We start from the raw sequence: 24,747 nt of genomic DNA, 5'->3' as shown, positions 1-24,747 counted from the left end.
AAACGAAATGGGAATCGAAATGTTCTATAAAACTCCTCCATACATTTCTCATTATTCAGTCCACGGAAGTGATACAGGAATGAAAATCAGAAGATCAGCTTCTCGGTCCCTTGAAATTGATTTTCATACGGCGTGTCGTGGTACGAACTGTACAGTCACGCGAGTCTACATGTGGCGCTAAATTCGTTCGGAAAGCCATCAGACGAAGAGAAAGCTTGGAAGATCTAGTCATAGGTGGAAGGATAATATTAAAATTCATATTGCAATAATTTGTTTCCACAATGTGGCGAGGATGATGATGTTCATCTTGGCTGAAGATGGAGGCACTATGTTACTCCGAAACGCCGGAATGTCCGTGCGAGTCTACGCGAAAACCCATAAGAGCAATATCATTATTTTATATAACTCTGTTTGCACAGCCAATGGCTAATAAGCGTTTAGGATTTGAGGTTCTCAAGGCGGTTAGACTGGAGGTGACTGTCTACTGGGCTGTAGCGCCGTGTAGTCTGGTAGAATTTTACCGACGTTTCAGAAGCCCTTGCTGCTCCATCATCAAAGCGATCGAGGAGTGTCATCGCCCTGATGATACACTGCGCTCCAACCCAGAAGAAAGCCATCTTCGCTAATAATCGTTGTTATGTTTCTTTCAATATTAGTACTGACGTGATTCTGTAAAACAAATTTTTGTAGTGCGATGTCAAAATATTTCATCATTCATCGTTGAGAAACTCAAAATTCCGTCGTGTCTGCTATAAGCCTTCCACGACATTCCACCCCAAACTTCTTCACCCTGTCCCTGACGGGCAATGCCTGCGAACCTTCTAGAAATGCAATCCTGTCCCTCACTTTGCTTTTAATCTTCTATTATCCTTCCTCTCTCTGTCTCTTCGTTATTCAAAGGGTTAACAGAATAAAACCTAGACTATGTTCTTTCGTTCTGATTCTCCATGCACTGTAACCTTGAACATGTACAGTGTTAACGAGGAAGTAGCAAGCGCGTAGATATTGGGTTCCGTCCTCCTGTCATGTCTGAAGCCCCGCCAACCATAAACTAATTTACCAGTTCAGATTTAGCGCGTGTACCGTTAGGTTTAAAAGCTCGGACGTAGAAGTACGTTGTAAAACAGTGGCTTAACCGCCCCTACGGGATCAGGTTTTGTGACATGGGAACTATTGTACCACACTTTTATTGATGGCAATTCCACGTAGTATCTGCAAGGCACATCCCAATTTAGATGAAACCATTAGGAAACGAACGCTGAAAGAAACTCTTGGTCGTCTAAAAGTAACACAAGGAGATAAATGGCGAAAGAGAAGCTTTATATTTTTTACTCACTATCAAACTATAAACACTACTAGGGCACCAGAACCTAGAAGTGTATGCAGCGCGCGTTAGGGGCCGAGAGATTTTTGTTAGAAATCCTGAATGGCTTCTTCATGTTTACTGACTCAGTAACAGCGACTGTGCAGACTGAAAAGACAACATACTCATTAGACGAATTTTAAATCCACCTAAAGCTCCGTGTACCATCCACCGACGTATTCCGACTACTTTCGTTGTTTTCCTTAATCTCCTGAGACGATGATAATAATAACAATAATATATTCAAATAAACGGCAATCGCCTCTTTCCAAATCCTTCCTCTATTAACATCTAGCAGTCTCATGTGACAGTTTAGACCTGTACATCTAGATCTGAAATACGATCATTAAATTTCTGCAATTATTAAAAACGATAATAATATTACCAATTATGAAATAATCTCTAAATCTAGATGCCACCAGACAGAAACAAGCTCTTCGGAAGGCCTAAACTAAGAAGTATATATTAGGATAATATTAAAACGAAGAGGCGAACATGTTATTGGTCAAACAGGAGAAAGGTTCAGTGACGAGCCCAGAACTGTCTTCTTTTCATTTATCTCCTCGTTCAGATGCTGCAAGTGGTTTATATAACAGCGTTCTTTGAAACACGACCAGTATTTGGAACTGAAATTCGAAGAATGTAAACACGATGCAAATAGTACGCTACCAGAAAGCTGCCGATCCCTTAATGGTCTGGCAAGGAAATCAATTCTGATGTCGATACAATGTTCCTCTGATCCTTGCGTCCCACCAAGCACATGCGCAGAAGTATCATATTATCTGCTGCACAAATCGAAAAAATGCGGGTTAAGACCTTTGACCCGTACACCGTTACAGCACTTCAGGGCAGTGGAATGCAGATACAGCCATCTTGTTTCTGGGTACACTGCTTCAAAACGCTTTCTAGTTTTCTATTAGCATTAACACAAAATTACTTGCTGGAGACAAATCTTTGCGGACCTGACTTTGTACCCTTAAGAAACACGTCCAAAGACCATTGTCTACAAACCCATTGGTGAGGTACGAAGAAAGCTGGACCAAGTTCTGTTTACTGATGGGGGAAAAGGGAAGCCTTAAAGTGTTGTTGATTGCCTGAATATCCAGTACAGCTCAAATGAAAATGCATTCATTTTACTGTCGATGGAAAGATTTGACGAGTGATAATGTCGCTGTTCTGGGTTATGACCCTGTGAAGACTTGTGGGTGAATACCGACGCATCGAAAGAACGTACAGCCTCAATCTGCGTTACTGCTATCTAAGCGTGAGTCTACGAGGCGTCAAAACACAGAACATCGTCATTCTCACCGACGTGAGAACCTCAAATCTCACATGAGCATAAAATATACACAGTATTTATTAATCCGTCCATTTAATAGTAAGTTACACCCCCGGAAATGTTGTGAGCACATTACGTTTTAGTAATACTGCATACTCAGAGTCATGTAAACTTTATCATTACATCTTGAGACGTGTTTATATACGAAACTGTAGACGAGACAACTTCCTTCTGCGCCCAGTCTCAGAATCCGAACCAAATTCCACACACTCACATGTGACTATCCCTGTGTCTCGCTGTACCAAGGTCTACTAGTATGTACAATGCAAATAAACATTTCCTCAGGTGAAAGTAATGTTTGCGGTTTGTACATTGCGTGTTGCCGGACAACAGAATTCATGTCACTGTCCCGTTCTGAAGGCGTCTTATTGAATATATGTGTTGCTAAATTGCTGCAAAGCGACAACTATGGAAAGAAACCAAGCAGTCAATGTTCGTACATTTCTACCTCAACATTAAGCACTTCCTGTGAGGGGGGGGGGGGGTTGCAGAACGGTGAAATTATGGGGGATCAAGGTTCAGGTGAACACATATTAAAACAAAAGGTTGTCAGTGGAACCACGGTTCCGGAGAATTTGACGTAAATACGTCTATACGGCAAGGAAGTTTATATATTGACTTTATTCTAAATATTTCCTTTATACATGCTTTACAATTGCGTAAAGTTTGATTAAGACATTGCTTATTTAACTTGAATTAGTTACGCTTAAGATGGCTCTGTGGTAGCTGAATGTAATGTAAAGTAATGTATTTTAATGTAATGTAACGTTTCCTAGGTAACAACAATGCCGAGTAAACAGATGACGTTCCCTAGGTAACCATTGTTACACTTTTTCGTTCCCATTTTTCGTTACACTTTTTTGCCGAATGACCCTTCCTTATAGACGTATTTACGTCAAAACAAAAAATACATTGATTAATGTGAATTCTGAGGTGGCGATGTCGTCGACATCTTCTGGGTTGCGACGCCGTATAGACTCATAGGTGTAATCTGACGCTTTGGAGAAACATGCTGTCAAGGCTGAAGATGCAGACAGAAGGTTTCTCCGAGACGCAGACTCACATCCCAGGAGATCCACGACGTCAAATCGATTAATATTTAAATTACCAGGCATAAGAGGTGCGATCGGAAAGTTTCAAGACTGCGCGTATAAAAACCCGTACACTTATCTCAGGTATTAAATTCATCCATCACCCTCGAAGTAGTTCCCCTGGGAGTGAACACAACGATCCCAGCGCCGCTGTCAAGCCTGGAAGCATCCCTGGAAATCTTTCTTTGTCAGCCTGTCAAGCACCATCTGCGATTCTGCCTGAATCTCTTCTATCGTCTCAAATCTCCTTCCCTTTAGCTGAATTTTCATCTTTGGGAAGAGGAAGAAGTCACACGGAGCTAAATCCGGCGAATAAGGAGGGTGCGGGATGACGGCCATGGTGTTTGAGGCCAAAAACTGCCGAACTTTGAGGGCGGTGTGCGCTGGCGCGTTGTCATGATGCGTCGCATGTGGAGTTCTTCCTTTAGAATCAGCTGACAGGTCCCATGGCCTATCCCAACAATGTCGCACAAGTCGTTGATGGTACGACGTCGATCTTCGTGAATGGCCTGCCGAATCTTCGTAACATTTTCGGGCGTTGTGCTCGAAGATGGTCGTCCAGAACGCTCGTCATCATCGACAGAGGTTCGGCCATTTTTAAAACGTGAATGCCACACAAAAGTTTGTACACGACCCATTGCGGACTCCCCAAATGCTTGCTTTAGCATTTCATAGGTTTCCGTAGCCGTTTTGGCGAGTCTTTGGCAAAATTTGATTTGTTCATGAAAATCAGCCATTCCGAAATCGCAGGAGGGTCGGTGTAATGCACTACCAAAACGCCCGTAACTAAGAAACAAATGCTAATTCGATAATGCCGGCTGGCACACTGATTCACTATGAATGTAGGCCGCACCCCCTAGTGGCAGAACCTCGTACTACATCCGGTTCGCCCTCTATTGACACAGTCTGGAAACTTTCCGATCGCATCTCGTATAATCATAGTTTCATGAAATAACTAAGGAAGAAACAAGAACATGGCTGTCTTCTGGGTTGTTGGTCGTGTAGTCTAATAGTAGTTTACCAGCGAGACTTCATCCCCCTGATAATGGAGGCAGTAAGGATCTCTGAAACGTTGGCGGACATCTACCAGACTACACGGCGCAACAACCCAGAAGACATCCATCTTCAATATATCTGGCACATATACATTAATCGGTTCACGATCCAGAACTCTGAGCTAAAAATGTCTTCACTGTCACCACAAGATCCCGTCATGATGATAAGAACGGAGAAGCGAAGCGTGTGGATTGTTCAGTGTCTACAGATACAATTCGCCCACAGAGAAGCAATAAGCAAAATCCCACGAAAGAAACAATTGAGTGTGGCCTTCAGAAGACAAATTAAAGGAAGCAGATCCTCCTGTGTCTTGTTTTTTTATATAGCAGGAAACCACGTGTGAGCAGAAGAAAAAGCGAAACCAGTGAAGATGGCCTTCTAACTATAACACTTCGGCAAGAATGCGGCGAACAGCAAACGTTTACACACGGTCATTCAATTTTGGACGCATTAATTAATATCACAATTAGCCGCATTACGGTAACGTGTATTTTTCTTCAACCTTCAAAGACAAAGCACTTCGGCGCACGCGTTAAATCTGAGAAGATTCGTCCAGTGACGCTCCTCTGATGGGGGATCGGTCACTACAGGACAGCACAAAACAACACAGAATAAAGGGCACATTCTGCGGACGACAGGGTAAGTGATTATAAGTAATTAAAATCCAGCGAATAAAATCACAAAGGCCTCACAAATCAGGTTTATACAAATATAATTAGCAGCTGCAAGGCAGAATCCTCCTCCTGAAGATGGAGTAGTTATGATCCTCTGAAACTTTGGAGTCTATTTTCAAAGTCTATATGGCTTTTCAATCCATCGGTTCTCATATAAGCAAAGTTTAGGTTTCGCTGGCGCTTAATTAAGAACAAGAAGATGCATGGAGGTGCCGGGGCACAGATACCAAATTCAAGTTGCATCTGTACAGTAGTGCAATTGAAGGTGAGAAGACAGTGTGGATTAAGAGACACGATCTCAGTACTACAGACAAATTTTGATGCATTTCTTACAAATTATGGAAGCCATCTACTTCTCTAGCAAGACCCAAGCGCCGACATTCTTTGTGACATCGTGCCCGGATCCGAATTACCACGCTCAATCTTAAAGAATCATCGCGAATACCCGAACCTTTGTATCTTTTAATCCAACACGATTATTAGCACAGTTTCGCCGTTTCGCAAGCAAAGTGACAAATGTACGGTCCACCGCGTGATGTGCTGACCCGATAACACTTGTCTGTCTCATTACGCCATACTTACAGTAACGAATACGCAAACAAATAACCGACAACTGGGTCTTCAAAGTGAAAGTGTTCTCTCTCCTCACGTTTGACATGGGTTCTTCCTCGCGGGGGAGTCGCGTGGCCTCCCCCCCGACCTCCCCCCCAAACTGCCCAACAGCTGGACTACTTCTCTCTGACGACAGAACACTTGTCCTTATCGCCGGTAATTGCGTGCCTATTCTTAGATTCATTTCGTAACAAACTACACTTGGTTCTTTCCCTGCTTGTATGTATGACGTAATTTTTTTATTTATTTTTAAGCAGTCTCCTGTTTACAACTATCCTATTTACGGCAGTTCAGTTTTGACGATCAGATATACGGCGATTATATAATGTCATCGATTAATCGATTTGTATCGCGTAAAGTTCAGTTTCAAGGCAAATATTCATTCACGACGTCATCGTGCATACTTAAAATTGTCTCCAAGAGTCAAGCAGTCGCGGCCTGTTGTGAGATAATGCTCTCAGCATTTAGTTCGTGGGATAACGAGAAAGTAAAATAACCTCGTAATAGCCGGTCACCGAACCTAGAACCGTTCACGGTATTTCCATGGTTTGCAGGAGGAAAAATAGTCACTGAGCACTGAGTGTTCCTTCGAGAAACTGAGGAATTATGAAAACACTCTCAAAAAATTGTGTTTTAATAATTATAAACGATGGAATTTAAATACCATACTTACTTTAGACACATCTAACTTCAGTTCAACTCTATAAAGCCCAGTGGTAAATATATGTACCACATACTTTAACGTTCAATACTCTGTATCTTTCAAAAAAGAGTGATTTCATGGCTTTCATATTATTATCACAATAAACAACTATTATTTCTACAAATAATAATAATCGTTGATCGTTGGTGGCTTATTTTGAACAATTTTAAAAATTAATATCTCACAAATGGCGAAGAATTTCCTGACTAGATAAGCGAGTATCAGCTTTTCAAGAAGGATCTCTTCCATGGAGTCAGTTAATTTATCTATGCAAATAAACTTAAAAATAAAAAAAAATTGTAGCAGAATTTATTTTTAAAATATCTTGCTGTTCCAAAAGTAACTCCATACCCAGGTATGCGATTAATTTGTAACAAGACACCAATATTATATATCGCGATATTAATACGAATTTTGTGTCTACGAAGTACAAATTGAGATCATCGCTACATTGCAGGAAGGTGTCGAAAATGTTAGGCGTTGAAGATGACTGTCTTCTGGGTTGTTGCGCCGTGTACTCTGCTAGAAGTTTACCGACGTTTCAGGAAGTCGTTGCTGCATCCATCATCATGCCGATAGGCTCTGAAACGCTGTTAACCTACCAGACCACACGACGCAACAACCCAGAAGGCATCCGTCTTCGGACTCACTGCCGGGAAAACATCAAATCCTACAAGTTAAGCTTTATCTTGACTGCCGGGAAACTGAGTAACGTTTCTTTTTAAGTTAATGAGTTCGCAAATCTGAAACGAGCAAACCGTATGTAACATCCTTCCGTGAAACACACAATTCGAAACTCAAATTATTTGTCTAGACCTAGTTCTAAATAGCACAAGGCTGCAGTCAACTCCTTCCTATGAAGAAATACCATGACAACGGAATCGTGTACCGTAACCACTGCTACCACCATGCCATCTATTGGTGTCCTCAGCAACGAACGCCCGTTGCCACGAAAGTGCCAGCTTCAAAATATTAACCTTAGGATGCCACGTTCAGTCTCACATCAAAATTTCCTTTCTTACAACCATTGTCTTTACCCATTACAAGGCGGGTACATGTACTCGCAAAAGTATGAATTACGCAAACTCGTTGAGATTCTTTGTCATGCCATTGCAAAATTTACACCTGTCATCACCTGGCTGCAATCTCATTAACTGAATTATTCGAATAAACGTAAGAAAAATTATTTACAACGCTTGTAATGGCGTATAAAAGCTTTATATACACACGGATGTTGCAAAGTAGTCTTCTGCATGTACGAAGTTTTTCATGACAGCAATTATGAAGAATTTCAATTGAATGACTACTTCAATGATCTACTTTCGTTAGGTTACACCTATAAATTCAAGTATAAAAATCTAGACGATTCGTTAAAGTTCCTGCTTTTTTCTATTACATTTTTCTGTACGAGGGCCAATTTTAAAAACTTTATAACGTTTGGACAGCTAAAAATTGATTAACTGATAATGTGGTAGCAGAACCCGAAGGTTCAACACGCCAATAACAAATTTCACTTTTCAACATGATCCAGAGCCAGTTTCATCCAACTCAGATCATCAAAATGTATCGAAACCTTAGCATTTCCATATTCTTCTCAGCCTTGAAGAGGAGATTTCCAATACATTTCTGTGCTAAATATTCTGCGTGCATTTCTTTTCCAGTCACGTGCCCAATATTTCACTGTACTGATAAAGGTAGGTGGCCCGCATAGATGTCTAAGTTTCTCGTACTTGGAGTCTGTATTTAATTTCAAATAAGTTTTATTTTATGTTTACAAGCCAACAAAAAATTTTACTTTAAGTTTCTAATATTATTATTATTATTATTATTATTATTATTCAGTGTTCTGTCTTACGACAGGTCCATTGCTCTGCCCAAAAAGAGCTCTCCAGTTTTCCCTATTCTCAGCTTCTCGTTCCTGGAACTTCATCTTCTGTTTCTAATATAACAGACCTTAAATAAGTATAAGTTTTTAAATTTAAGCTACAAGCTTTACTAATTCGTTAAGCAGGTGGGATATATAGTTACCACTGGGCTTCAATGGCCTAGGCGATATTTGATTTTCGTACCAACATATAAGTTAGGAAGTACAACTGTCCGCGTCTTTCGCCTGAACTGTCCTGCTCGATTTCCATTACAGCTCCATTTTGATACAGTAAATTTTCTTGCTAGTGCGACATATATTCTTGTGATCCGAATACAAACAGCTGCATGTATTAGGATGCCTTGCGTAACTGATATGTTGAATATATTTATTTATTTCCGTTCATCCGTGTGCATTTTATCTTGTTACTGGGTTTATGTACATTTTCGCTTACAACTGCACTGTTCTTGTATTTTATATAACTTCTACTATTCAATGTCTTAAAGGAGCGTAATTTCTCTGACTGTTAATATTATCTGATGCACGGTACAATGCCATTAACATTTAAGTGTTAAATTTGTCTGCTATTTGAACACTGCTTTCTCAATCAACAGCTTACATTTCCAGGTCAGTGTTTCAGGGGACCGTTACGTCTACATGTTTTGACATCACTCATCTTGTTTTCTATTCAAATATAGTTCGTGTTTGAAATATGTCAGGCGTCAAACAAAAATAGTTCAAGCTCAGATATTCTTTCTATTCATATTTCTTTCGCAATATTTCTGTCCTAAAGATATATTAACCCAGATTTCTTAGGCAGGAGAACCTAATTGTCTAACGTGAGAAAATTGCACACGCAATTAAGAAATAGTTAATTGTTCTTGTTTGTAGAAGCGGAAAGGTTAAGACAGGAGAGGTTTTGTCATTACTAGGAGCGATAAATAATGCAGATAGTCATCTTGCAGAGCCTTGTGTAGGCTGTGTCGTCCTCAAAGCATTCGTCTGTAGATACGTACGTGTGTGTGCAAATACGAGAATTGGAAAGTGGACAATGAATGGTGTGACTGTAAGCACCCAAGGTGGATCTGAAAGTCACACTGCTTTTCACCTGTGCAAGTTGCAGCTCAAATCAATTTATCGCTTTATATCGCAATGAAAGCAAAGGGCATTTCTGTGACAGTATGATCCACCGGTGTCGTCCACGGCAATGACTGCTTAAGGGACTTTCGAAACACTTGAATATAACCAGGGCCCTATTTGGAGAGATGGGGGTAGGGGGAAGGTGACTTGCAAGTTGAAGCTTATCTGGAAATGAATGGGTTTCCATTAAGACTTAATTTGTTAGCCACAAAATAATCAAAATAAAAATACTGCTAAACTCATATTTACGTCAAAAACAAACTCGATTTTATTCTGCACTGTACAAATCCCTCGACCCCGTAATTAAAGATTCACTGGAGATCAAGAATCAGTGGCGCTACAACTACACTTTCCACATGTCTTCATGGCATGATGCCTAATATGTATGAAGAAATTCTTTTTACCTCATCTTACCACATTATTAATACAAATGAGTCGGGGAAGCTCACTCGAAACAGCGACTGGGTAAGGGTTGGGGTATCGAGGTTTGATTTTCTGAAACGACACGGCATTTACTCCTCGTCATGATAACCTACTCGGCTTCTAACCCAGTGACTGGTGATTTGAATTCACAAGGGGGATGGGGAGAAAGGGACGGAAAATGTTCCTGGCAATTTACGTCCATCTACTGGCATGGTTAAGGATGTGTGGATATTTACCTCCACGTCTACTACGCCTTGAGGGTACTATGCACAGATCAATGTTTTTGACTTTTCTCTGCCTTAACACGCAGAAGTTATGTCGCTGTCGAAAATTAACGAAAACATAAACATATCTAGTGCAACTCGTTGACTGATAATCGTTTCAGTTTCCGTTTCTCACCATTGCTTCCACGACGTCGTAACCGCAGTACCTTGGAACGGGAACTGGAAAGCACATAGTGCAGTGAGTGGAATTCATGCCCGGAGGCTGAAGAAGATCTTGTTCCTTCACTGTAGTGACGCCAGCAAGTGCTGAAGACGGGGCTCCTTCTATCTGGCTGGCCTTACCAGGGCCTGCCAACTGACGAAGGAGAGGCGAATTGACGGAGACGGAAACATGATTGTGCAATCAATTTAACTGCTGCGTACGCACAAGAGTTCTTATAATCCAATCTTCCTCCTTCTTCATTCTTCTCCTCTTTTGATTCTCCTGCCACCCTTGTATTTTCTTAATATAGCACAAGTATTCGTCCACTTGCTGCTGTATTGGACTCAGGTAAAGTTTCTATCCTCTTCTGGCCCCTTCCCCAGCAGAAATCCCCACCAGTTTCTTGACGTGCCCCCTCTACCTGGCACCACTGCGACCTCCTCTTGTCTACCTCAGATTTTCTTGGCTCATTCCCGCGGCGGAGTCCGTACTCTCCCGACCCAGACCCGTGAGTATGCACATCGTGGTGACTGTCGTCCTTTTCCAATGACTGACAGCCAATAGAAGGGGGCGGGCGGAGAAGACAACTTCTTTACGACGTCAAGTTTTTTAGGCAGTGAAACGATCGACGTCAACTGAGCCAGCACTTTCCGTGCCCTACGGGCTTTGGAGGTACCTCGGGGGTGACTGCCTGCCGGCTGTCCCACGACGGAATGTGTTGCTTTCCACCTGCGCCAGTGATCAATGAGGTTCGCTCCTAGTGAGTGTGTGTACCGTCCGGATATTTCTTAAATGTGAATGAATAATAAATAATAATTCCACTCATGTTTGTTTATTTGAACGTTGCAAACACTACAGTGATTTCAACGCATGCACGAATTTGCAGATACGCAACATGATGTATGTTGTTGATCTGTGTTAAAGGATTCCTTATCTCAGTGTGTGATAGTGCATATTATAACTGTTTGGTGTCGGTGCATGGATATTTGTGAGGAGGAACATGGATTAGGATTACGAGCCGAGTATTCGCCAGTAACGCAGAGTATCCCGCACGACACGGCGGTACCTTAGCAGCATCCGCTATGGTCCATCAGCAGTTCTAAAACAATACTACGACGGCTACTCGAGCGCTTTACCTACACGACCCGATCGAAAGAAACTTGAAGGTAAGCTTCACGTCTAATCCAGCATTCAAATCACCCATATTATTACAGTGTTGGAGATTTAATGTAGTTCAAGGCCACATTTTCACGGCTAATTTAACGTTAAAGGTTCTTCAGTTAACGTGACTATAAGTAACAAAAGTTTGAAGCTATGTTTTACCCGCGACCCAGCGTTCAAATTACCGGTATTATGTCAATATTTTACATTAATCAAAGCTTCAAACCAAGTACCGTGCCCAGCTCAGCGCTCGAACGGCATCAAAAGGTATGTTTTACGTCTAATCCAGCACTCAAATCACCCATATATTAGAATATTAGAGACTTTGTGTAAATTAAACTTAAGTTTCACTGCTAACCCAGCGTTAAAGTTACCTCAGTTAAAATCGGTATTAGAAAAAAATATTTTTATTTCAGGTCCCACGTCCAACCAACCTTTCATATTACCGTAATTTTGTCAATATTAGTAATCGAAGGTTCGATCTAGGTCTCATGTCCAAGTCAGCGCCCGAACCGCACTACGTCAGCTGATATAACTTGCAAGTAGACTTCACGTCAAACCCAGCGTTCATATCACCATAAATGTGGTTGCATCTCAACTCGAAACAAACAGTAAATGTTCAATTTAAACTGCGGCCCTTAAACAGGTGTCTAGGCTCTAATAGTAGCTGGGCGCATGCTAAGAATTGTAAATATTGTCCGCGCACTTGTACAAAATTGAGCGATCGAATGTGTTAGTGACTGCTCATCTCGTGATAAGAAAGAACAATATCAGGAAGTTACATTAATTGTTTTAATTTAATAGAGAATTTCTTGAGATAACGCCGATGTGGTCTTCCGGTTGTAACGTCGTATGGACTTGCTGGTAGATAACAATGCTTCGGAGAAACACACTGCCTCTATCTTCAAGACTGAAGATCGTATCTACCTTCAAGCCCACATGGTGCTACAACTCAGAAGACCAACATCGTCATCTTCAAAACCTCAAATTTCATGCAGTGAAAACAATTACATATCTAGTTTGAATCACTTAATTATTAATATAATGCCTTAAATTCCGAATAAGTAATCACGCTTAGATAATGGTCTGGCGCGAAATATAGTCGAGTACTATCGCAGATATTTAAGAAGACCGAGCCGGAAACACAAAACGTACTGTCGGCTTAAAGTGTTACTTCCGTCCCAGCATTCAAGTCACCCAGACTACATGGTTCTGTTGTCAGAGCACGGCCTGCCTCAATGTAATTCGCATTATGAGCTTGTGATTTAAGTTAGTTGATGCACAAAACTGCTATACTGAGGTATGTGGAAATTAAGCAAGTACTACTTAATGAAGTACCACGAGAACTCCGACTTAAAGAACCAGACACTGGAGCGCATTACTGGAAATTCGCTGACGGGCAAACCACCAGGGAGGTCACCGCCAACTTTGTCCTTCTGATGATCGTCGGTAGTTCGTGGCACATGTGAACCTCTAAACTTTATTAATACAATATTATTCATTCTTTTGAAAGTCTCGTTTACATTAATACCTGGACTTTCACAATAATATACAGTGTGATTTCCGCATTTTTCTCACAAAAATTTCGCAATATATATCATAAAAATTGGAAAAAATTATTACATTACAGTGAACTTCTAAACGTGAATAACACGCTTTTTAATCGTCAATTTAGTTGTTCATTCTGCAAAGTGTCATGACATACGTTTAGTTTCATAAAACTGCTATTGTAACTAACTGTACTTGCTAACGAAAACTAAATTCTTTCTTAAAAGCGGGTCAAAATTCCAAAACAATATTTCGATTGCATTCGTGCTGTAATGTGTTAAAATTTTGAGGAACATTGGTAACTATATAATATACCACTTTCAAGATGTAATAACTGTGAATTTTATTTATGTTTTTTTTATTATTATAATTAACAGCGATTATTCCCTTAAATAGTGTTAGCCAGTTGATCTTCGTAATGGAGAAGATGAGTTTCGTTTCTGATACGGACTGTTATTTAAATGTTATTTAGCCGTGTTGCGTGCTTTAAATGGTAAAAGGCGTGCTCTTAGCTGAAAGATTGTAAATATCGTTCGCAGTCGAACTGAAGCGTTGTCACCCGTCATATTTGCCGAAAACCGAAACCTCACTTCTTTTCTTACAGATCGACAGAGTGTGCATGTGTTTAAATTTGTTAAAATGCACAAAATGTGTACGCTCTTCAAGGTAATGCAGACTTTTGGGCCCAGACAAAGCTAGTATCTGTTATGAAGCCAACAACAAACCCCCCACTACATTCGTAGTTTGACGCAGTATGAGTACTTATTCATGTTTGCCCACGAAAAGAGCAATGCGTGTTCAAACACGACAAAAATGTTAACAGATGTAAAGGCATTCTTACGCCACATATCAACAACACACATCGTTCGTATTTGCACTTATTTTGGTGGAATGAAACATTTATACGCGATTATAGAAATAAATCGTCTAAATAATAAAAAGTGAAGTATAGCGCATTTTATACAATTTTATTACTTGGCCTGTTTTGAATTATCGGTAAATACAAACACTTTTTACACAGTATAAAATGTACAAACCGACGTTAGGACCAGCTAGAAAAACCATAGTTCTCTTTATGTCCATTTGAGGTGGGTCTTCGACTCGTAAACGTCCTTTACCCCCCATTCAGTTTCGTTTCTGAGTTGCCGCGTTAAAACTTTAAAACAGGGCGGTCACTTCATGTACCATCTGGTTTAACAATCACTACCGCAGAATTTCTTTTTGGATCTCATGATTATCACGGTAAACAGCGATTATTTCCTTAAACAGTGTTAACCAGTTAATCTGTGTAATGGTGAAGAGTTGTGTTTTCTTAGCGGTACGGACTAAATTCTTAAATATTACATAGACTAAATTCGGCTTCAAAGGGTTAAATAATAAGACATTCCACACCAATGCACGTGTCGACATTTCAAAATTCTTCAAATAATTTATGTAATTTGACTGCTGACATTACAATGTCCGTCTGAAAAAGTAATGTATTCTTCATTAAGAACAGGACCAGCTACAAAAACAGTCCCCACTGTATTACTGTAATTCAGACAACCCCGGGAAGAAACTAATCAGGACCGAATAACAGGACTTTCCACAGACCTACAAAGCGCCGCTTGGGGCGGATTTTTATATTCAGGAGGACATCATTTCCTTGCTAAAATACTACATATTTTAAACAATGTTGTTCCACTTAAAGAGAAGTTGTGGCGATTTTTATGTTCCGGTCTGCACTTCCGCAAGATGTGATTTATTTCTATATAGTTTGATAACAAACACAGTAGCATGTTTACCAGATACTGCAATAAATAGGCGAATCAGAAAACTCCTGGAGAAACTGCCGAACTAGCAGTTCAGTTCTATTAAAATTCCTCGTTATTACATTTTTATTTAAGAATTCAGTCCGTACCGCAAAGAAAACAACTCTTCACCATTACAAAGCAACTGGTTAACGGTTTTTAAGGAATTCATCCCTGTTTACACTGTAAATATATGAAACCCGTAACTACATTTTATTGGAAAAATTATGAGTTACCGAGTGTTACAGGTTCAAGATACAAATTCACAAATTCGTGATTTTCTAAATTCATTGCTCTCCGAAAATTTAGTTCTGTTACGTAACGCTGCTTCTATAGAAGTGTATTACCGGGCAAAAGAGAAGTAAAAATTCCCTCTCGTTGTAGACATGTATGATCATGAACCTCGACGAAATCCGCTGGACCTCAAGGCTTTAATCGCACTGCTGAAAAAGTTATGTTTCCAATTACAGCCGAGTAACGAAAAATTAGACGTGTGTCGCTACTTACGTTCTCGGAAACATGAGACGTTGGAATGAAAACGAGCCGTTCATGAAAGTTGTAAGTGGTGATTAAATGTTTCATGATTCTCGTAAGTAGTTGTTGGAAGAGCGAAGCAGATGGCGTGGGAACTGCGTATCTGCGGGAGAAACGAAGAAGCATATTCCATCATTTGCATTAACACTAAACCACTTAAAATTAGGTCCCTTCACATACAAACATCGCGTTCTCATAATCTGAATTTTTAAAAGTTATTCAAAGTTAAATACTGAAAACAAAATTCCGTATGTCATTAGTTTGTACAATGAAGTACAAAATTATCTTTGTGTTTAAATAACGATCACGCCACGAAGATGTATGAGGAAATGCGGTATAGCTCCTCGTATTTGAATTTTAATCGCAGTAAACAAAAAAAATATACTCAGAATTTTACCAAGTTTTAAAACCACTTCACAGTACAATGAAACATCGTTGAAACGACTGCGAAAATTACATAAACGAACTCGGAGACATTTAAACCAGACTGTGATAAATAAATCGCGGTGTTATACGTATCGAATATACCAAGTTATATTGGACGTAACAGCGAAGGTGTGGTTTGACCTTTTAGAACTTAGTGGTAAGTGTATGTACCAAATATTGTAACAATAACACAACTCCATTTTGTGTTCATAGGTTCCGTATGACTCTCAGTGTAAACGACGAGTTGATCTTTGTAATGGTAACGCGTAGTATTTCCTTCGCGGTACGGACTGAATTCTTAAATATCATTTACAAGAGCTTCGATTTCAAAGGGGTAGATACTGGCCCATTTGAAGGGGCTCATAGCGTATTTCTGTCCGTGAATCCAATTAAAATTATTATTCGTCTAAACCGAAGCTGCTGTAACCACTATTTTCTTCTCAGTTAATTAACGGTTACAAACTTCAGCTTATTAAAAGCCCCGATGCATTTTACACTTAATTCATTTCTCGACCGGTAATATGGTCCCCTGTTTCAACATCACAGGATTAAGTCGCAGAACACCGTTCTCTGAATGCTTTTAATTATTCAGCTACGTGAGAAATTCCATCTTATGGACCTCAAAGATACATAATCATGTTTACAAGGTACCATAAAGAATATAATCTGATTGAGTTCATATCTCCAATTATTTGGACGAAATACAAACATTATTATTATGAGATTCGTACGAAATAATCAAATTCATCAATGGAAAAATGCAGTTACTGAATATTAAAGCAGGTTGTACATATACTTAACTGTACGGTGAGGTTTAGTTAAAACTTCGCAATCCTCAAAAGACTTACAAAAGTTGTGCGTAAAAATTGCTGAAGACGGCTTTCTGCTGGGTTTAACGCCTTGCAGTCTGGTAGAAGTTTACCAAAATTTCAGAGGTCCTTGCCGCCTCCATCGTCGGCCTGACTACACGGCACTACAACCCAGAGGACAGCCATCTTAGCACTGACTTTGCTTCTGATTGTGAGATTCGACGTTTTCACGGTTGTGAAAACGTCGTTTATGAACCTTTAGACTGCGACGTCGCGTGGGGTTGTGTGGGGATAAAGCGGACGAGGCTCGACGCTGACCACTCACCTCCATCTTATACATAAGTTAAGAGTCAAGCTAAGTACCCACATACCCACACGTCATCCTGGCGTGATGTTTAACAGTCACTAAGAGCACCTTTCAATTTATTGAGGGGTATTACAGCACTTTTGGAGCAAAGTGATCATATCAAATGCCTCAAACTAACCACGTTCGGGGACCCACAGAAAACCTCGGTAGGTTTGCTTGAATTTATCAAGACGTGGAACTTATCAACAAACAAGCCTGCAAGGTTTGGTCAGTTCCCAATTCCTCGTCATATAACCAACCTTCCCCTGCTTCTCCGCCTCTCCCCCTCGTCAGAGTCCCTCTGTAATGAACGGTTTTCTCACGGATAAAAATCGGTCCGTCCAAGGTCACAAAATGCACGAATCCGTAATTCCTCTGTAATATCCAAGTTCTTGGGGCTGGTTTTAGGAAGGAACTTTTTCTCCATCCTTTTCCTTTACCACTTTGTCTGTCCTGCATGAAACGAGTCAGACAGGGCCGGTACTGTGTGCTTCAGCTCTCAAGACACCAACCACTCTCAGAGGTCACATATGCGTATGACGTCAGTTCTATTCCTGTCGTTGATTGGAGTGTTCATTATGCTGATTTCTGATCACCTTACCGGTATAAGGCCCAGTAACAAGCTATACTATTATAAATGGCGTTCAGCAAATGCAAGGCAATCTTAGTAAATGCCAGACACAAGTATTCGAGCAATATAAAGTATTACTACTCCAGAATAAGCTAGATTATGTTAAGTAGTTGGTTGGTGGCCATTTACAAAAAGAGACGATGCGACTTATGGGATAATATGAATGTTTGTGTTGTATAGCCACGCTCTTTCATCGCATAAATAACTTCCTGCGCTAACGATGCGTATTTCAATAACAGAAATCCCCGTCATACGCCCAAATCACTTAGTGGACTTAGGACACTTTATCCTCTCAGGGCTCACGAAATTCTGATCGTCACTCGTACAGAAGAACTTTCTTTCCTCCCTCCTCTTTCTGCGATATCATCTTCCTTCACCAACGGGTTTACAGCACGGTTGTAACTTTGGTAATCTATTTCTCCGCATTCGTTTTACAATTTTGGTCAATGTCCTTGAAAATCGCATAGTACCTATATCTTTTCATTGTATTTAAACTCGCAATTTTTTCCTTTAACCTGAATGCCTTTGGTGTTCGAATTTCTTGAATACCAGCAATGATACCAAAAATACCATCTACGCAATTTTCAAATTTCGCCGTCTATTATTACATAAGACGCCATTTCAAAGTCCTCACTCTAATATATTCATAATTTAGTTTAAATTTCTCTTTTCTTGTCCAAATCCCTTTTTATCATATCATTATATTAATTAATAACTAAAATGCAAGTAGTATTTTAGTAGGGAAACCTTGGAAAGTATAATATGACTGATATGGGATAACAGATTAATATTAAAATTGACCTTAAGAGAGTGGATTTGAAAACGGAAGGTTAACTGGTTTTAGATTCACTGAAATTTCTGTAAGCAAGAACTAATTATCTTACTATTAAGAGTTACAGAAATAACAGTTACTGTGTGTTACTTTCATATTATGTAATAGCTCAGGAGAATATTTGAACTTAAAAGGGGTGAGGTGACGAGGGAGAATGGAGAAAATTACATAATGCAGAGCTCCATAATTTGCACCTTTCGCCAGGAATTATTAGGATGATCAAATCAAGGAGAATATGGGCTGGGTACGTAGACAGCATAAGGAAGAAAAGGAAGGCGTGTTTAACTTTTGCTGCTAAGCCTGAAGAAAGAGGCCACTCCAAAGTCCTGGGCGTAGAAAGAAGGATAATATTAAAATTGCTATAAGAAAATAGGATAGTAGGGTGTGGACTGGATTCATCTGGCTTAGAACAGTGATCGGAAACGGGATCTTGTGATCAGGCTAATGATCCTTGGAGTTCCATAAAGCTCTAACCCATGGCATTATGCAAAGTTTGGTAAATTTATATAATGTACTATAACAATACAGCAACTCGTGAAATTGCCAGCAGAATCACTTATAAATATAAGTATTTTATCCTATAAAAGCTATAAAATACAAGCAAAATACATTTTATGTAGACGTAATAGTTTAACTGTAACGTATCCACACAAAAAAAATACAGAGAAATGTGACGTAAAAGCATCATTGGAGGGCAGAGGCTCGTTACCTAGCAACCACATCCAGCAACGTCTGTTAAAATCGATGCAACATTTCTATTGCTGAAAGAAATTAAGATCAGAAGTGGCATCGTTTTCATCGAAATATCACGTACACGGCGAAACATGATTGAGAACAAACATGACGCAACACGAAGCAACTGAGATTTAGTGACACGACGAACCATAAAGAACGCCTGTATACACCCCTGCTCCCCATATTCATGTATTCACGTATCTGACCTGAATGTCTTACCGGTGCTGTAATTGAAAGAAACCATTTGCATTGAATGAGATCCAATGCTAAAGGACAGTGTTGATATATTCGCATGCAATTTCTATGGCAATAAACAATTCAGTGACATTAACAGATTAACTTTTCATTTCACGCACGTTCAAGATAAAAGAAATTTGTCAATAATAACATTGCAGGAGTTGTATTTATTAAGATACATTTTTTACATGATTCGAAAACAAAAAATATTTATCAGCTGTTTAAATCAAGCATCTTGCGAGTTTAATCCCGTTTCCGTGGAAATAATTTAACTTCGTTATTGTCACACCTTTTTCCCGCTCTCACAAACGGCCATATTCAAACTGCTAGAACCTGCAGCAGAAATCTGAAGTAACGATTCTAACTAAGCAAAGTATATGAATACAGAACAATAACACAAAGAGAAGATTTGAGGTTCTAACCGCGGTCTTCTGGGTTAGCTTCCAAGAAGGTATTCAACGTTTCGGAGGTATATATTGGCCCCATCTTCAGGGCTTCAGCCTTGGAATCTGCCTAAAATCAAACAGAGACAAGACATTCATAATTTGAGTCTAAAGGGACGAACCATATTTTTGACATTTAATATTTTAATAACCGTGGTTGAATACTGTGACATGGTTGATCGTCCTTTACGGAGCAGAACTCTTCATGACAAGCTCAGAGTCGCCCAGACAGTCCAGAAATTGACTTCCTTTCATGGAATCCGAAGGTTTGATACTGTGTTCACATGAACCCGCTCGATTCAGTCGAATCCAATGCGTATACCCATATTTTCTAAAATCCACTTTAATATTATCCTCCTATTACACCTAAATCTTCCATATATCCTCTTCCCTTCTACCTTTCTAACCAAAATGTTTGACACATTTCTGTTCTCATGTGAGCGTAGCGCCTCAGAACACAAGATTTAACGCAAAACTTTAAGTAACCGAAGAATAGGCTAAGTGCTAATGCTTAATGTGAAGCATTTTCTTCTATCGTAAAGAGTTTAGGGAAAATGAAGTTCATGCAACACCGTCTACCAACGCCAGGTCTAATCGGCGCCATTCTAATCGAATTTCTGCTACCTGCTAAACAACGGTCCTGCCTCCTCTAACCAGAACACGTTGTAAAGAGTGACCTTAGAGCCTTGTTAATGGGTCAGCTCTTTTGTTATTTCAAGTAATTTTTGCCCTCCTCTATCTTACAGACCATCTACTAGCATTTCTTTTCACCTTTCTAATCACAAATGACCCGTTCTACGTTCGTCAAACAGTAATCCTTCCAACAGCAAAATGTTTTATTCCTAATGCAAGGGTCTATATTAAATTTGAGCATTTGAGCCAAAGCAGGCAGTGAGCACTGAATCAGGGCAGGTTTTGGAATTCCCTTAACCAACAAACACAGTCAGACCCAGTCCCCTGTATAATGGGTATTGGGGGATTATTATCCAGAAACAAAGTAGCTACAAACAAGCTGTCCGTGGCAAAGCACCGTTAAACCGAACAAGAATCTAAGACACATACAAGAGGAATTTCGATTTAAAGTTTCCCCACACATGGACTTGGTGCATGTACTGTCTACTACTGCACATTTCGTATGGCGGCACATGGATTCTTTCGGGAACCGGATGTGCCCAGTGATTCACTTGTTCGGAGCGATGTCTATGACACACTGTCTGTGGTTACTAATGACTCCCATCCTCTTGCGTTGTTCTCTTAACAAATGAGGAGCAGATCACGCAATGTGGAACACACCGGCAGAAATACGTACTTGTCGACACTTCACGTCAAAATAATGGTCATGGAAATAAAATAAATCAATTTTGTGTACCTGAAATAACTCGCTCCTGTACACAGAGAAATGAATCATGTGGCTTTATACAATGCAGGGGATTTCATGACCACACGGGTGATAATTAGCTTCTCAAGTAGGACTCTGCTCCATGGACGAAGCTAATAAATGTACAGGATATTACATAACCAGGAATTTCATGATCTCTGCTTGTCATCTAGTTCTGTTAATGTCACCAAATAAAAGATGTCCGGTCTTGTTCCAAGCTGTGCCATGCAAGACCCAATATATGCTATTGCACGCGTAAGACATATAAAAAGCCTGCAGCGTTAGGCAATCCAACAAATAAATTTCATCGTACTGAAAAATATATTACCGCTAGTTCCGAACACGTTCGAAGCGACGACTACAGTCCACCTCGCTCTAAATTGCTGGATTCACTTGTTAAGTAGGTGATGAACTGATGACGTGGGAGTCTAATTGTTGCACGACTACTAACTGCGTCGGGCTGTTCACGTTTTCGGTGCGTGCCCCCCCGTCGCAACAAATGTACATTCATTCATTCATGCCAGCGGCAGAAAAAGGATGAATATTTGCCGGAGAAAAAGTCGTGTCCCTTGTATTTGGCCGACTTCAGCATCTAGTAGGGCCGGCTCTACCAATTACCCTGATAATTCTCAACCATGTACTGGAGAAAAATAATGATCCTGTAACGTAATTTTAGAGTAGCGATGGACGCGAGATAGAACGGAAATATTCAGAATATAACTCTTTGACGCTCAGTGGTAGCTACACGTGCTATCTGCGTTAACAAGTAACTCTTAATTTCGAATTTATGTGTCCTGTAATTCACAGTGTAGATGGCGTTAATGTCTTTAAATGGCGTTAACCAGTTTATATTTGTAATGGTGAAGGATATTGTTTTCTTCGCGGTAAGGACCGGATCCTCAAATATTATTTACGCAAGCTTCGGCTTGGATGGTCTAGTGGTAACGTAACAACGTGAAAATAGGATGATTATTTTACACAACTCTTCACCATTACACAGACAAACTGCTTAAGGATGTTCAAGGAATTAGTAGCTGTTTACAGTGAGAATCATATGAAACTCGTAAATATACCAAACGAAGAGTTGGTGGTTTGTGAAGCACGTGGAACACACAGTTTACACTCAACTTCAAAGGGTTAAACCCAACAAAGATGTCAAACGACATGAAACCAATAACCAGTCACAGTTTATGTAACGTCACTTAACCACCTGGACTTCGCGCTCTGCCGGAGACAACTAAATGTTATTTTCTCCAAATACTGGGTTGTCACTGCAGGTAATTGAAGAGATATCTTCAGCTCGTTTGCACGATCTGCTACCCGGATGAATTAGGTTATGGACCGAATATCGCCTTGTTTGTAAAAGGTAGTTAATTTCCACGTCATGTGGCAGACGACGGGTCAGTCTTTCCAAAGAGCAATTCCGCACGACGGCCAGCTACTTTGCAGGAGCCACCCACCAGAGTAAACATTTATCTGATTTAATTTACTGACTCCGTGGCAACGGAACCCGAATGGTTAAAACTTCTAGTGCCGAAGCTTACTATCGGAGTCAGTTCGATCCAACGTATACCCATAGAGATTCTTATCCTTACATCAATTTTATCTTCACATATCATATATACTGTAAATTGCTCATTTTCAGACGATAATATCATAACAATATGCAATATATTATAACTAATATCCGCCCCCTACCACAAAAACATATAAAAACTGTTGAATAAGTTTGCTGGTCAGCTAGTTAATTGCTAAGTTTGTCACTGTTTTGCTTAAACATAATAGCTGGTTAAATAGTTATTTGTTGGCAACTAAGTCTTCTAGCGGAATCAACCGCGTTTCGGAGATTGTCACTGCTTTCATCTTCAGGGCTTGATAATGAAGACGGTAGTCTCTGAAACGTTGTATATTAACGCCAATCTCACACGGCTGATTGTCTGAGAAGACTTCACCTCATTCAGTCGCCGTGAAAGCTTAAAAAATGATGATGTTACTTGATTCAAGTGTTAATTAGTTACACGCGCTAGAAGGTGTGATTTACAGCACTTCGAAACATTCGGCTCAGAAGATCACTACAGCCACATGTCACATAGGTTATTCTGCACATTCAGTTGAACTTTCTACGTCACAGTTTAACTTTCAAGCACCAGTTCCGGGTTTGACTACCATCAAGTACAGCCAGTTGTGTGTATTAAGTCTTCAAAGAAATGCACCATATGCTGGTCTCAGTGGCGAGCACTTTCTGCAAAACTAGATAGCCTTATTCTGGGATTCATAATGCTCTGTGTACTTCTGTGTGACTCAGTTCTTATATGCTACAGTATCAAAATTTTAAGAAGACATATATCTGTATATCAGACGATTGGAATTACTGTTAGGGCGATAAAAATCTCATGCTAAAATAAATCAGCGTAAAAACCCGGTTGACATTTGGCGGGGAATGATTTCCTACCACAATCCCTAATCCAGTTTCATTTCCAATAAAAAATATAAACTACTTTGTAATTTCAATGTTTCTCCGACGTTCGTACCCAGTTAATTAAATATTGCCTGTGCGCAAGCAAACCAAATCAAATGTTAACATCGAAATTAAAATAACAAACATGTTGGATATTATCCGTTGTCCTGCCTCTGTCGATTGAGACCAATCAGGACTGAAGCAGTTTCCTATCCCCGAAACGTAATTTTTAACTAACACTAGGACAATGCAGCTTTAATTTTTTATATTGGGCAAGAACTTTCAAATTGAAAAAGTTAAGCTGAATTACGTACAAAGAATCTATAAAACACCCCAAGATTTGTTACATAATCAACCCATCGGGAAATATATAAAAAGTTCCTTCTAAGAATTGAACTGGTTGTCCTCAATGATTAAACACAACCACAAACCGAAACGTGTTAGTACACAGTATCATCTTCTAAAAATGCAAAGCTAATACAATGAGTCCCACTTAACATCTGACATTTTAAAGACGTTGTAGTAATGTCATGACGTGCCATATTTATCTCTTTCGATTTCAATGAGCAATTTGTCCCCCACCAAATTCCTCCCGAAAAAACGACTGTAAAATTTTATTCGCGTAGTCTAATTATACTTGACGTCTTGCTACGAGTTACTACCTAAAATATCGTCAGATTATTTTACTACAAGTAATCATCTAAATTGTCTTTACAAGTCCATCGATT

At 39.8% G+C, this 24,747-nt stretch overlaps 2 protein-coding genes across 2 annotated transcripts in view; one reads left to right on the top strand and one right to left on the bottom strand.

Annotated features, from left to right (window-relative positions):
* LOC110835426 (uncharacterized) overlaps positions 1-15,823 on the bottom strand; it is a 93,809-nt gene extending 77,986 nt beyond the window's left edge. Inside the window, exon 1 of the mRNA XM_022075628.2 lies at positions 15,698-15,823. Within this exon, the coding sequence (XP_021931320.1) occupies positions 15,698-15,772 (75 nt within the window). The 5' untranslated portion in view covers positions 15,773-15,823. The remainder of the gene's footprint in view (positions 1-15,697) is intronic.
* The window catches only part of LOC110835421 (knirps-related protein), a 31,495-nt gene continuing 17,881 nt past the window's right edge, over positions 11,134-24,747 (top strand). The window contains exon 1 of the mRNA XM_022075610.2: positions 11,134-11,857. The gene's annotated coding sequence lies outside the window, so the exon portion shown is untranslated. The remainder of the gene's footprint in view (positions 11,858-24,747) is intronic.

The sequence above is a fragment of the Zootermopsis nevadensis genome, unplaced genomic scaffold (genome assembly GCF_977971745.1).
Source record: "Zootermopsis nevadensis isolate Lab colony 2312 unplaced genomic scaffold, Znev_1.0 Znev_ptg000017l, whole genome shotgun sequence".
Lineage (NCBI taxonomy): Eukaryota > Metazoa > Arthropoda > Insecta > Blattodea > Termopsidae > Zootermopsis > Zootermopsis nevadensis.
The sequence above is the reverse complement of the archived record's forward strand: the minus strand, read 5'-3'. Positions and strand labels throughout refer to the sequence as shown.